General features: G+C 52.8%; 1 protein-coding gene across 1 annotated transcript in view; it reads left to right on the forward strand.

The window, feature by feature from the left end:
* CACNA1B (calcium voltage-gated channel subunit alpha1 B) overlaps positions 1 to 13,365 on the forward strand; it is a gene marked incomplete at its 5' end in the record, with an annotated part of 276,768 nt that overhangs the window by 97,435 nt on the left and 165,968 nt on the right. Inside the window, 4 exon segments of the mRNA XM_068168969.1 lie at positions 5,220 to 5,332; positions 10,238 to 10,350; positions 11,555 to 11,686; positions 12,751 to 12,823. Of these exon segments, the coding sequence (XP_068025070.1) occupies positions 5,220 to 5,332; positions 10,238 to 10,350; positions 11,555 to 11,686; positions 12,751 to 12,823 (431 nt within the window).

Here is a 13,365-nt window from a genome sequence, read left to right on the forward strand (position 1 = left end):
CTAAGCAGTGCTGAGCACAGGGCACAATGACCTCCCTGCTCCTGCTGGCCACACTTTTCCTTATTGCAGGCCAGGATGCCCTTGGCCTTCTTGGCCCCCTGGGCACACTGCTGGCTCATGTTTAGGCAGCTGTCAATCAGCACCCCCTGGTCCCTTTCTGTTTGGCAGCTCTCAGCCACTCTGCCCCCAGCCTGTAGCACTGCCTTGGGTTGCTGTGGCCAAAGTGCAGCCCCTGGCACTTGGACTTGTTGAATGCCATCCTGTTGGCCTCTGCCCATCTGTCCAGCCTGGCAAGGTCCCTCTGCAGAGCCCTTCTACCCTCTAACAGATCAACTTCTGCTCCCAACTTGGTGTCATCTACACATTTGCTGATAATGGACTCAATGCCCTCAAGTAGGTAGGGTGCAGAATGGAAGCTGAGGATCTGGCCTGGAAACTAGTTGAAGCTCCTGATTCACAGGGCCAGTAATTAATAATTAAGGCTTTTAACATTCTTCCTACCTAACAGATCTGTCAGTTTTAATTAGGTGCAAGGAACTCCAATGCCACTGGAGGTGTGCTTTTAGCCATTCTGTGTTTTGGTTATTGGCCTTGACAACTCTCACAGTCTCTGCTTGACACTGGCTCCCCTGCTCCCTTTCCCTGCACTGGTGCAGGCAGATGGGTTGCCAGGTAACTGGATCACTCCTTGCTCTGGGATCCCTTCTGCTGCAAGCAACAGTTTGCTCTTTGAGCTGTTGTCTGATGTCAGAAAGGAGAGAAAATCATAGCATGGTGCAGGTGTGAACATTGTGTCCTGTGCTCAGCACTGGTGAGGCCTCACCTTGAGTCCTGTGTCCAGGTCTGGGTCCCTCAGGTTCGGAAAGATGTTGAGGTGCTGGAAGGTGTCCAGAGAAGGGCAAGAAAGCTGGGGAGGGGTCTGGAGCACAGCCCTGTGAGGAGAGGCTGAGGGAGCTGGGGTTGCTTAGCCTGGAGAAGAGGAGGCTCAGGGGAGACCTTCTTGCTCTCTCCAACTCCCTGCAGGGAGGTTGTAGCCAGGTGGGGGTTGGTCTCTTCTCCCAGGCAAGCAGCACCAGAACAAGAGGCCACAGTCTCAAGCTGTGCCAGGGGAGGTTTAGGCTGGTGGTGAGTAGAAAGTTCTTCCCAGAGAGAGCTGTTAGCCCTTGGAATGTGCTGCCCAGGGAGGTGGTGGAGTCCCCATCGCTGGAGCTGCCCAAAAAAGGCTTGGATGTGGCACTTGGAGCCAGGGTTTAGTTGTCAGGAGGTGTTTGGTGCTAGGTTGGACTTGGTGATCTCTGAGGTCTTTCCAACCTTATTGATTCTATGATTCTATAATCCTTCAGTGCTGCTTCTTCAGTGCTCCTTCTTTGGAGACTTTCCAAACCCACCTGGCTGCATTCCTGTGTGGCCTACCCCAGGTGATCCTGCTTTTGGCAGGGGGCTTGGACTGGAGGACCTCCAGAGGTCCCTCCCAACCTCTAACATTCTGTGATTCTTCAGGTGTCCATCAGCCTTCCCCTGAGCCCCAAGACCCAGAGGGTGGAGCCCACCTCTTGGTAGGAAAAAGGCTGAGCAGTCTGCAGACCTCCTACTTTGTCATCTTAGTCCTCAATTGTGAACATTTTGCCCTTCACAGTCTCCTGTTTTCAAGGAGAGGAGGTTCCAGGGTATAATTAATATCCTCTTGGTATTCCCTTTCCTATTGCAGGTGTTGGCAGAAGTGTCCTTACAGGCTCCTCACTGAAGTGTTAATAGAACCCTTCTCATCTAGTTAATGCAGCCTGGATTTCAGCTCAGCTTTATGCCCATGCTATTTCCTGCCTGGTGTTCAGTTAGAATTGAAAGCCTCTTTTGCTTTTGGGCTCATTGAAGCTGCGTTTTCCAAGGCATTTCCAAAGGCAAGCAGCGATGGGAGGAGGACCTGGAGCAGCCAAGCTCTGTCAGTGGGGATGTGCAGGGTGGTGAATGGAGTGAAAGCTGTGCAGCTTGAAAGGATTTTGAAGCTCAACAGGAGCCAGCAGTGAGCACTTGCAGCCCAGAAACCAAATCACATCCTGGGCTGCACAGTCTCAGGCTGTGCCAGGGGAAGTTTAGGCTGGAGGTGAGGAGAAAGTTCTTCCCAGAGAGAGTTGTTAGCCACTGGAATGTGCTGCCCAGGGAGGTGGTGGAGTCCCCATCCCTGGAGGTGTTCAAGAGGGGATTGGATGTGGCACTTGGAGCCATGGTTTAGTTGTCAGGAGGTGCTGGGTGACAGCTTGGACTTGATGATCTTTGAGGTCTCTTCCAGTCTTGGTGATTCTGGGATTCTGTGAAGAGAAGCAGAGCCAGCAGGGCCATGGAGGGGATTCTGCCCCTCTGCTCCACTCTGCTGAGACCACAGCTGGAGGGTCCAGTTCTGGAGCCCCTGTTCCAGGAAGGATCTGGAGGTGCTGGAAGGTGTCCAGAGAAAGGCCACGAGGACAATCAGAGGGCTGGAGCACCTCTCCTATGGGGACAGGCTGAGGGAGTTGGGGCTGTTCAGCCTGGAGAAGAGAAGGCTCCAAGGAGAACTAACTGTGGCTTTCCAGTATCTGCAGGGGGCTACAAGAAAGCTGGGGAGGGACTTCTGAGGGTGTCAGGGAGGGATAGGACCTGGGGGGATGGAGCAAAACTAGAAATGAGGAGATTCAGATTGGATGTCAGGAAGAAGTTGTTCCCCATGAGGGTGGTGAGAGCCTGGCACAGGTTGCCCAGGGAGGTGGTGGAAGCCTCATCCCTGGAGGTGTTTGCAGCCAGGCTGGATGTGGCTGTGAGCAACCTGCTGTAGTGTGAGAGTCTCTCCTTCCATCACCTGCTACAAGGGAGAGGAGACCAACCCCACTTCATACAACCCTCCTTCCAGGGTGCTCTAAGAGCAATGAGGTCTCCCCTCAGGCTCCTCTTCTCCAGACTGAATCATCTCAGTTCCCTCAGCTGCTCCTCACCAGCCCTGCTGAGCCCTGACCCTTCCCCAGACTTTCCCCAGACCCTTCTCCAGCTTTGTTGCCCTTCCCTGGTCCTGCTCCACCCCCTCAATGTCCTTTTTAGAGCAAGGGGTCCAAAACTGAACCCAGTACTCAAGGCACGGCCTCACCAGTGCCCAGTACAGGGGCAGGATCACTTCCCTGCTCCTGCTGGCCACACCATTGCTGATCCAGGCCAGGCTGCTGGTGGCCTTCTTGGCCACCTGGACACACCCTGGCTCACGTTCAGCTGGCTGTCAACCAGCACCCCCAGGCCCCCCACTTGCCAGCCACTCTGCCCCAAGCCTGGAGCATTGCATGGGGTTGTTGTGACACAAGTGCAGGACCCAGGAGCTGTACAACTGCAGTCACAGAAGATGACTTCTCCTGTGGCATCTGCACTGCTCGAGCATCCCAGAGCACCAAGTGATGTGATTAATCTCCACCCTTTGAAGCTTGATTCTTTCCCTCATCTTGAGGACAGACTGAAGGAGTTGGGGCTGTTCAGTCTGGAGAAGAGAAGGCTCCCAGGTGACCTCATTGTGGCCTTCCAGGATCTGAAGGGGGCTACAGGAAGGCTGGGGAGGGACTGCTCAGGATCTCAGGCAGTGATAGGACTAGGGGGAATGGAATGAAGCTGGAGGTGGGGAGATTCAGGCTGGAGGGGAGGAGGAAGTTCTTCCCCATGAGAGTGGTGAAGCCCTGGAATGGGTTGTCCAGGGAGGTGGTTGGGGCCCTGTCCCTGGAGGTGTTTAAGGCCAGGCTGGATGAGGCTCTGGCCAGGCTGATCTAGTGTGGGGTGTCCCTGCCCATGGCAGGGGGGTTGGAACTAGCTGATCCTTGTGTTCCCTTCCAGCCCTGACTGATTCTATGATACTATGATCTTGTCTCTGGAGGGAGAGGTTTACCTTATGCTGCTTGGTTTGTCTGGGGGAGGGTGAAGGGATTTTGCCCCTTTCCTGTTTGTTTTGCTGTTTGCTGCTGTTGCTTTTTGGCCTCCAGATCTAAACTCCCCTGGCTTCAAATGCCAAAGGCAGTGTCTTCTGTAGCTTCACATCCTAAAAACTCCACGTGGAAGTCTCCAGCTAGGTTCTTTCTGCCTTTTGTTTCCTCTTAGGCAATAATTTTCCCCCCATCAAAAGCTCCACAGCCTATTTGCCTGTGATGTGTGAAGCTGGAGGAGGCAGAGTTTGCTCTTCCTTAATGCTCTGGTTAGGGAGGCATAATAAAAAGCAATGTGGCTGTGTGCTGACAGTAGGCACAACACCTCTGAACACGAGCTCTCCCAGGCTGCAGTTGGCTGTGGAGGTATTTTTATCATGAGAGGCTGACACAAAAGCTCCCAGCCTGCTCCCAGAAGTGCCCATCTGATGTAGGTACAGAATCCCCAGCCCTTCATTTGCAAGCCGTTTCTCTCTGCAATTAAATGAACCCTTTAGAACTATCAGGGCCCAGAGCTTCCTTTTGAAATCCTTTCACAAAGAGGATGAGGAGGTTAGTTAATGCTCACAGCCCCCCCTCCCCCCAGCACACATCAAAACACTCCCTCTCAGCTCTTGAAGGTTGAATGCAGCTCATGTGCATCGAGAAATAATGATGGGAAGCTGTCCTGGGGGTCTTGTTTGCCATTGCAAAGGCAGTGCAAGAGGATGAGCAGAGGGCCATGAGGATGATTGGAGGGCCATGAGGATGAGCAGAGGGCTGGAGCTGCTCTGCTAGGAGGAAAGACTGAGGGAGTTGGGGCTATTCAGTCTAGGGAAGAGAAGGCTCCAAAGAGACCTAATTGTGGCCTTCCAGGATCTGAAGGGGGCTACAGGAAAGCTGGGGAGGGACTTTAAAGGGTGTCAGGGAGTGATAGGACTGGGGGGGATGGAGCAGAATTAGAAATGGGGAGATTCAGATTGGGTGTAAGGAAGAAATTGTTCCCCATGAGGGTGGTGAGAGCCTGGCACAGGTTGCCCAGGGAGGTGGTGGAAGCCTCATCCCTGGAGGTGTTTGCAGCCAGGCTGGAGGTGACTGTGAGCAACCTGCTGCAGTGTGAGGTGTCCCTGGCCATGGCAGGGGGTTGGAGCTGGCTGAGCCTTGAGCTCCCTTCCAGGCCTGACAGTTCCAGGATTCTGTGACTTTCCTCTGGCAGGAGGCAGTCTGCCTTGTGAGCAGTTGCCACTCTCCCCCACACCAGCTCCCCTGCCAGCCAAGGTCTTGTGCACTAATTCAATCCCTTTCTCCTGTTTGCAGATTTTGCAGAGTTTGTTTTTCTGGGGCTGTTCCTCACCGAGATGTCTCTGAAGATGTATGGGCTGGGGCCAAGGAATTACTTCCACTCTTCATTCAACTGCTTTGACTTTGGGGTGAGTAGGGGGTTCAGCTGCACCCCGAAGGCTGTGGCCCTCCTGTTGCTCAGTTGGGGGTTGGGTGTCTGAGGGGGAGCATGGCAATGCAAGGAAGTGGTGCTGGAAGTGGCAGGGAGGCACTCATGGTGTGAATTAGCTGCAGTCAAGTACATTAAGCTCTCCCCCCCTGCTTATCATCCTTTATGAAGAAATGTGACAGCTGGGGATCTCATTGCCTCAGCAAGCTACAGGGTGTTCACAGCATCAGCACCAGCAATGCTCTGATTACTGAGAGAGCCTCTCTCCCATTTCAATGAGGTGATTGAAAGTCACACACACACACACACACAAACCCCCACACATGTTTCATTGCTCATCTCCCTTATCAAGCATTTAATAGGCTTCACCTCAAAACACCCAGGCAGTGCTTTTCAGCCATGAGTGCCCAGGCTGTTCAGCCTGGAGAAGAGAAGGCTCCAAGGAGAACTAACTGTGGCTTTCCAGGATCTGCAGGGGGCTACAGACAAGCTGGGGAGGGACTACTGAGGGTGCCAGGGAGTGATAGAACTGGGGGGGATGGAGCAAAACTAGAAATGGGGAGATTGAGATTGGATGTGAGGAAGAAGTTGTTCCCCATGAGGGTGGTGAGAGACTGGCACAGGTTGCCCAGGGAGGTGGTGGCAGCCTCATCCCTGGAGGTGTTTGCAGCCAGGCTGGATGTGGCTGTGAGCAACCTGCTGCGGTGTGAGGTGTCCCTGGCCATGGCAGGGGGTTGGGACTGGCTGAGCCTTGAGGTCCCTTCCAACCCTGACAATTCTGTGGTTCTGTGATTCTAAGTAGAAGTCTAAACACACAATGAGGTGACAGAAAGGCAGCAACTCCCATCCCTCTCTGGCAGCAGAACAGGCTCCTCCTTGATGCTAGAGCCTCAGCTTTGGGGTGTGAAGAGCAGGGACAGTTTTGACTCCATCTGACTAAGAATGTTGCATCCAGATGTTCATTTGTTGGCTTCAAGCTATTAGGCTGTAACCTCTCCTCCCAGAGGTTATTTCAGCTGCTTTTGCCAAGGAAGAAGAAACGGCAGCAGTAGAGGTTAGGAGGGGATCTGCTGGAGAGCAGCCCTGTGGAGAAGGACCTGGGAGTGCTGGTGGGCAACAAGCTCTGCATGGGACAGCAATGTGCCCTGGGGCCAAGAAGGCCAAGGCGGTCCTGGGCTGCATGCAGAGGAGTGTGGCCAGCAGAGCCAGGGAGGTTCTCCTCCCACTCTACTCTGCCCTGCTGAGGCCTCACCTGGAATATTACATCCAGCTCTGGGCTCCCCAGTTCAGGAGGGACAGGGATCTGCTGGAGAGAGTCCAAGGGAGGGCTATGAGGATGATGAAGGGGCTGGAGCAGTGCCTGGTGAGGAGAGGCTGAGAGCCCTGGGGCTGGTCAGTCTGGAAAGGAGACTGAGAGGGGATTTAATAAATATCTGAGGGCTGGGGGTCAGGAGGGAGGGGACAGGGACAGGCTCTGCTCACTTGCTCCCTGGGGTAGGACAAGGAGCAATGGATATAAACTCCAGCACAGGAGGTTCCACCTCAACACGAGGGGAACTTCTTCACTGTGAGGGTCACAGAGCCCTGGAGCAGGCTGCCCAGAGAGGTTGTGGAGTCTCCTTCTCTGAAGGCTTTCCAGCCCCCTCTGGATGCGTTGCTGTGTGCCCTGTCCTGGATTCTGTGGTCCTGCTCTGGCAGGGGGGTTGGACTGGATGATCTTTGGAGGTCTCTTCCAACCCCTGACATCCTGTGAGCCTGTGTCTTTGCCTCCAGCTTCTGTAAGCTGTGTTGAAGTCATCTGGTGGCCAAGCAGTATTATCCTCTTAGTCCCTTAGAGGTCTCCTGGATTTTGCTTGCATTGTCAAGTGACAGACACTGGGTTGAGGCCCATGGTTGGATTTGATGATCCATAGCGTGGCTTGGGTTGGAAGGGACCTTCAAGATCATTTGGTTCCAATCCCCTGGCATCCTAAAGGCCATTTCCAACCTAAATGACTCTGCCATTCTGTGACCTCTTTTCCCCAATGAATGAGGCAGACTCCCAGCTGCACCCAGCTTCTCCCCATGCTGGCTGCTCATTTCCCTGGATCCTTGTAGCCAGGATGCTCCTTCCACAGCACTAAGGTCTGGTACCTGATGGTCAGGGCCAGGTGATTTAGGAGACCACCAGGTCTGTCTGCTTTGTGTCAGGATATGGTGAGTGCAGCACTGGCAGGAAGCTTTGCAGAGTGTTTTCCCCAGGAGGTAAAGCTGTACATCTGTTTCTGATTCTTCCTCCTTTACAGAATCCACAGGGATCTCACTTCTCCCTCTCTTTCTTCCTCCTCATCCACCTTCCAGCCCCCAGAATTAATTCAGCTTCTTCACCCCCACTGGAAGATCACACAGTGAGGTTAGGCTGACAAACCATGGAGATGAAACCATCTAAATGCAGGGGGGGGGAAAACCCCCAAACAACAGTGAAACAACAAACCAGAGCAACAGCAGCCCTGGGAGAAACAGCCCAGAGGCCTCTCTTGTGGAACAAGCTCCCAGGAGGCCATGTCAAGATGCCAGGAAAATTAATGATCAGTGTAACATATGGAGGGCCCAAGGAAAGGTTTTTGCTGGTTCATGAGGGATTCCCAAGAGGCTGAGCTGTGGGAGAGAAGGTTTAGCTCCTCCTTTTTCTAGTGGGAGAAGCTGGCTGAGCAGCTGAGGGAGCTGGGGTTGCTTAGCCTGGAGAAGAGGAGGCTCAGGGGAGACCTCATTGCTCTCTCCAACTCCCTGAAGGGAGGTTGTAGCCAGGTGGGGGTTGGTCTCTTCTCCCAGGCAAGCAGCACCAGAACAAGAGGACACAGTCTCAAGCTGTGCCCAGGGGAAGTTTAGGCTGGAGGTGAGGAAGAAATTCTTCCCAGCAAGAGAGATTGGCCATTGGGATGTGCTGCCCAGGGAGGTGGTGGAGTCACCATCATTGGAGGTGTTTTAGAAGAGCCTGGATGAGACACTTGGTGCCATGGTTTAGTTGATCAGATGGTGTTGAGTGACAGGTTGGACTTGGTGATCTCTGAGGTCTTTTCCAGCCTGGTTATGTTATGTTATGTTATGTTATGTTATGTTATGTTATGTTATTCTATTCTATTCTATTCTATTCTATTCTATTCTATTCTCTTCTATTCTATTCTATTCTATTCTACACTGTTCTACACTATTGTACTCTATGCTATCAGGATCTCAGGTAGTGATAGGACTGGGGGGAATGGAATGAAGCCAGAGATGGGGAGATTGAGGCTGGAGGGGAGGAGGAAGTTCTTCCCCATGAGAGTGGTGAAGCCCTGGAATGGGTTGTCCAGGGAGGTGGTTGAGGCCCTGTCCCTGGAGGTGTTTAAGCCCAGGCTGGATGAGGCTCTGGGCAGCCTGATCTAGTGTGGGGTGTCCCTGCCCATGGCAGGGGGGTTGGAACTAGGTGATCCTTGTGGTCCCTTCCAATCCTGACTGTTTCTATGATTCTACTCTGTTCTATTCTATTCTATATCTGCCTTTGCCACTACATTTCCTTGAAGCTCAGGGTGCAGCATCTCTTGGAGAGCAGCTGCAGGCAGTGCTGTGCTTTGCAGAAGACAGCCAGGCTTCTCCTCCTCAAAGGGGTTTCCAAGCTGCTCAGCCTCCCAGCACTGCTCAGCTGCTCACACACAGCCCTGCTGCCCTGGCTTCCCATCAACACTCCCTCTCACAACAGGCTCCAGCTGCTCCTGGGGCCCAGTGCTGATGTGTGTGTTTATGGTCTGTGCTACCTGCAGCTGGGAGCTCTGGCCCAGGGAAGCTCTGAAATCACAGAATCAATAAGGTGGGAAAAGACCTCAGAGATCATCAGGTCCAACCTATCACCCAACACCTCCTGACAACTAAACCATGGCTCCAAGTACCACATCCAAGCCTTTTCTGAACACCTCCAGGGATGGGGACTCCACCACCTCCCTGGGCAGCACATCCCAATGGCTAATTACTCTTTAATGCTGGGTTAATGCAGGTAACAGCAGCAACTGGCAGTGAAATCCCTGTCTTCTCCTGTTAGCTCCACCTTTGTGGATAGAAATGTCCTTTCCCATCGTTTTTGAACCCACTCCTATGTTGTCCTTTTTGGAAGAAAGGATTTGAGAGAGTTCTTGATCCCTTGAGGTTAAGGCTGCAGAGATTTCTTGATCACTTGAGGTTAAGGTTGCAGAGGTTTCTTGATCCCTTGAGGTTAATTCCTTAAAACAAAAGACAAAACAACGCCTTGAAAAACCTCCTTGACTGGGGACAATTCCTTACCAGAAGCTGAGGCTGCAAGTCAGGCAGGTGACTGGATGTGCCTGCTAGAGGTTTTGCAGCACCTTCCTAATCCCTGCTGCCTTCATCACTCTCCTAAAGGCCCTCAGTTGGCAGATCTTGCCCACAGATAATGCTTTGCTCTTCTGCAGTGCTGTGGGTGAAGGCTTTTGGGGGGAGTAGGAGGATGGGACAGTGTCCTCCAGCATCTTTGCTCCATAGGCTGACTGCAAGGGGTGGGCAGAGGGAGTGTTGGCAATTAGAGTTGAGGCAGTGAAATAAAGAAGTGCAGTGTCCCTTGAAGCAGGATATTTTAAGGGAGCTGCCTTGATAGAGAAGAAAACAAGTCCCTATCTGTGGTTTCCTTTTCATCTGACCCACTTCTAGGCATTGCCCTTTCTCAGACTGGACAGCAGAAGGCTGGCACAAGGCTCTGTGGTGCTGGAGCCCAGTTCACGGCTTGGCCAAAGCCTTCACAACTAAACCAAGCACAGCCCAAGCTCTGATTCTTGCTCTGTCCTCAGCCTCTCTAGAAGCACCACAAAGAACTAAGCTCAAATAGTTTGGCCTTCTTTGAAATGGACTCTTGTTGCAGGTGATTGTGGGAAGCATCTTTGAAGTCATCTGGGCTGCAGTGAAGCCAGGAACCTCCTTTGGCATCAGCGTGCTGAGAGCGCTCCGGCTCCTGAGGATCTTCAAAGTCACAAAGTAAGTCCAGCTCCCCTTGCATCACCAGCCCCACAGCAAGGAGCTCTGCTTTCCACTCTTGTAGAGGGGGGAAAAAAAAAACCCTAAACCCCCCTCAAATTTTCAAGTAAAAGCATGAAGCTCCCCCAACCAAACCAAAAATACAACTCTGGTGCCCCCCTGCAAGCTGGCACAGAGCTGCCTGTCTTAACAGCCTGGCTCCAGGCAGAATCAGAGGATCAATAAGGTTGGAAAAGACCTCAAAGCTCATCAAGTCCAACCTGTCACCCAACACCTCATGACTACTAAACCATGGTTCCAAGTGCCACATCCAATCCCCTCTTGAACACCTCCAGGGATGGGGACTCCACCACCTCCCTGGGCAGCACATTCCAATGGCTAACAACTCTCTCTGGGAAGAGCTTTCTCCTCACCTCCAGCCTAACCCTGCCCTGGCACAACTTGAGACTGTGTCCTCTTGTTCTGGTGCTGCTTGCCTGGGAGAAGAGACCAACCCCCACCTGGCTCCAAGCTCCCTTCAGGGAGTTGGAGAGAGCAAGAAGGTCTCCCCTGAGCCTCCTCTTCTCCAGGGGCAGAAGTAGCAGAAGGAAACTGTAGATGCAGTATTGCTCTTTCCTTGGTTTGGCAGCTGGATGTTTAGGGAATTCCTGAACCTGTGCTCAGCACTGCTTAGGCCACACCTTGAGTCCTGGGTCCAGTTCTGTGCCGCTCAGTTTAAGAAGGACATTGAGACACTTGAAGGTGTCCAGAGAAGGGCAACAAAGCTGGGGAGGGGTCTGGAGCACAGCCCTGTGAGAAGGGGCTGAGGGAGCTGGGGTTGCTTAGCCTGGGGGGCAGGGGGGTTGGAACTGGGTGAGCCTTGAGGTCCCTTCCAACCCTAACAATTCTCTGATTCTATGCAGAAAGGTCAAAATCTGTACCAGGAAAGGGGTTCCTAAGAAACTAAAGCCAGCACTCTCAGTGCTGATGATTGCCCTGCATGGCTGAACATCACCACAGTGCCCATCCCTGCCCTTGCCATGCCAGAAGGGCTTTTGCCCCTCCCTGGCTGCATTTCCCACTCACAGAGGGGAGGTTAAAGCTGCTGCTCTTCCTTGCCACTCTCTTCCTTTTCCTACAATAAGGAAACAGATTTTGTTGGTTTCCCACCAGAGGCTCTTCTCCCACTCATGTTCTCTCCTGGCTGCTTTGATCTCCACCCCAGGTACTGGAATTCCCTGAGGAACCTGGTGGTCTCCTTGCTGAACTCCATGAAGTCCATCATCAGTTTGCTCTTCCTGCTGTTCCTCTTCATCGTGGTGTTTGCTTTGCTGGGGATGCAGCTCTTTGGAGGACAGTAAGTACTGAACCCTCTCAGGTGTAGGCTGGAAGCAGCCACCTGGAATCCAAAAAGGGAGAGAGGGAGGGCTGCAGGGCTGGAAGGATTCCCCCTGTTGGTCCTGGGCTGCTGTGAAGTGAGCTCTACTTTGCAGGACCATTGCTGCTGTTGTTGGGCTTTAGCTGGAGCTGGGTTCTTTCTGGCTCCCCTAATTCAAAGCTCCTGCTGGCATTCCATGGCCCTGTGTGTACACCCAGAGCTCTGGAGCAGGGCTGGGGAAGGGAGGCAACACTTTCCCTGCTGTTAGGGGCAGGGCTGGGGAAGGGAGGCAACACTTTCCCTGCTGTTAGGGCCGAGGCAAATTCTCTCCCCCAGAGCCAGGCTGATATATTCACCTGGAATACTTATTTTTTCCTGCTACAAAACAGAGTTTTGTTGCATGCCTGTTTTTTTTCCCCCCTCCCCTGATTGGCAATGCCAGGTGTGAAGGATTTTGCAGCAAGAAAACACCACAACATTTCATTTGCAGCCAGAAATATCACAGTCCTTGACTAGGAAGATCTAAATTCCAGCCCAGGTTTGGAAATGTTTTGCTGCTGGTTGGTTGATGTGGATTCTGGTTTGGGGGTTTTTCCCCTCCCAGTCAATCATTGTTTTACCTTTAAAACACCAAAATGAAGCAACCTGCTCAGAGGTAATTTCAATTCTGACTTTGCACTTGAGGGCCGAAAAAATAGCCCCAAGCCCAAACCTCCTTGGAGTCGTTTGTTGCACCAAGTCATTGCAGCTTTTGAGTGTTCTTTCTGGGCTTGTGGAGGGGGGGAAATGGATTTCAAAGCATCAGAATGTTGCTCTGGGAGTACAACTGAGTTCCTGCTAACAGTTCTGTTAAGCATCTCCTCTGAGGTGCCCTGCACCCAGCTGGGATTGCCTGGAGGGGGTGTGTGTGGGGGTGGGTGGGTTGGATTTTGCCAGGTGGAGCAAATGTTCCTCTCTGCCTTGGGTTGCAGGGCTTTATGAGACTGCAGGGGAGCTGCTTGTCCCTATCCTTGCTCTTGTTTTTGCTTCTTCCTTCTCTCCAGGTTCAACTTCCAAGATGAAACACCAACCACCAATTTCGACACCTTCCCTGCTGCCATCCTCACGGTGTTCCAGGTAAAGCCAAACCTTGTCCTGGCTCAGCACTGGAAAATGATTTCCTGGCTGCCTCTGGATGGGCAAAGAGGTCTCTGAAATTCTGTGGGGTTTAGGAAAGGAGAAGGGGTTTAAGAAGGGGAAGTCCTTCCTCCTCATGTAGTTTGCTACACTTGAGCAATCAAGGTAGCCTTGAAAAGCAGTCAAGGAATCACAGAACCAGAGCATTGTCAGGGCTGGAAGGGACCTCAAGGCTCAGCCAGTTCCAAACCCCCTGCCATGGGCAGGGACACCTCACACCACAGCAGGTTGCTCACAGCCACAGCCAGCCTGGCCTTAAAAACCTCCAGGGAGGAGGCTTCTACAGTCATGGAATCACAGAAGCACTGGGCTGGAAGGGACCTCCAAAGGTGCTTGCCTCCAGCCCTCTGACATGGGGCACATTGACTTGACAGGCCTCTAACAGAGCCTGACCCTTTTCTCCCACCCCTTCTTCAGCCACAGTTGCTGGGAGGAAGCAGCACAGCAATGTCCATGTGGTAAGGGAGCCTGTGGTCTCTGTG

Source organism: Melanerpes formicivorus, unplaced genomic scaffold (genome assembly GCF_026170545.1).
Source record: "Melanerpes formicivorus ecotype bairdi unplaced genomic scaffold, bMelFor1.0.p_v2 SCAF_162, whole genome shotgun sequence".
Lineage (NCBI taxonomy): Eukaryota > Metazoa > Chordata > Aves > Piciformes > Picidae > Melanerpes > Melanerpes formicivorus.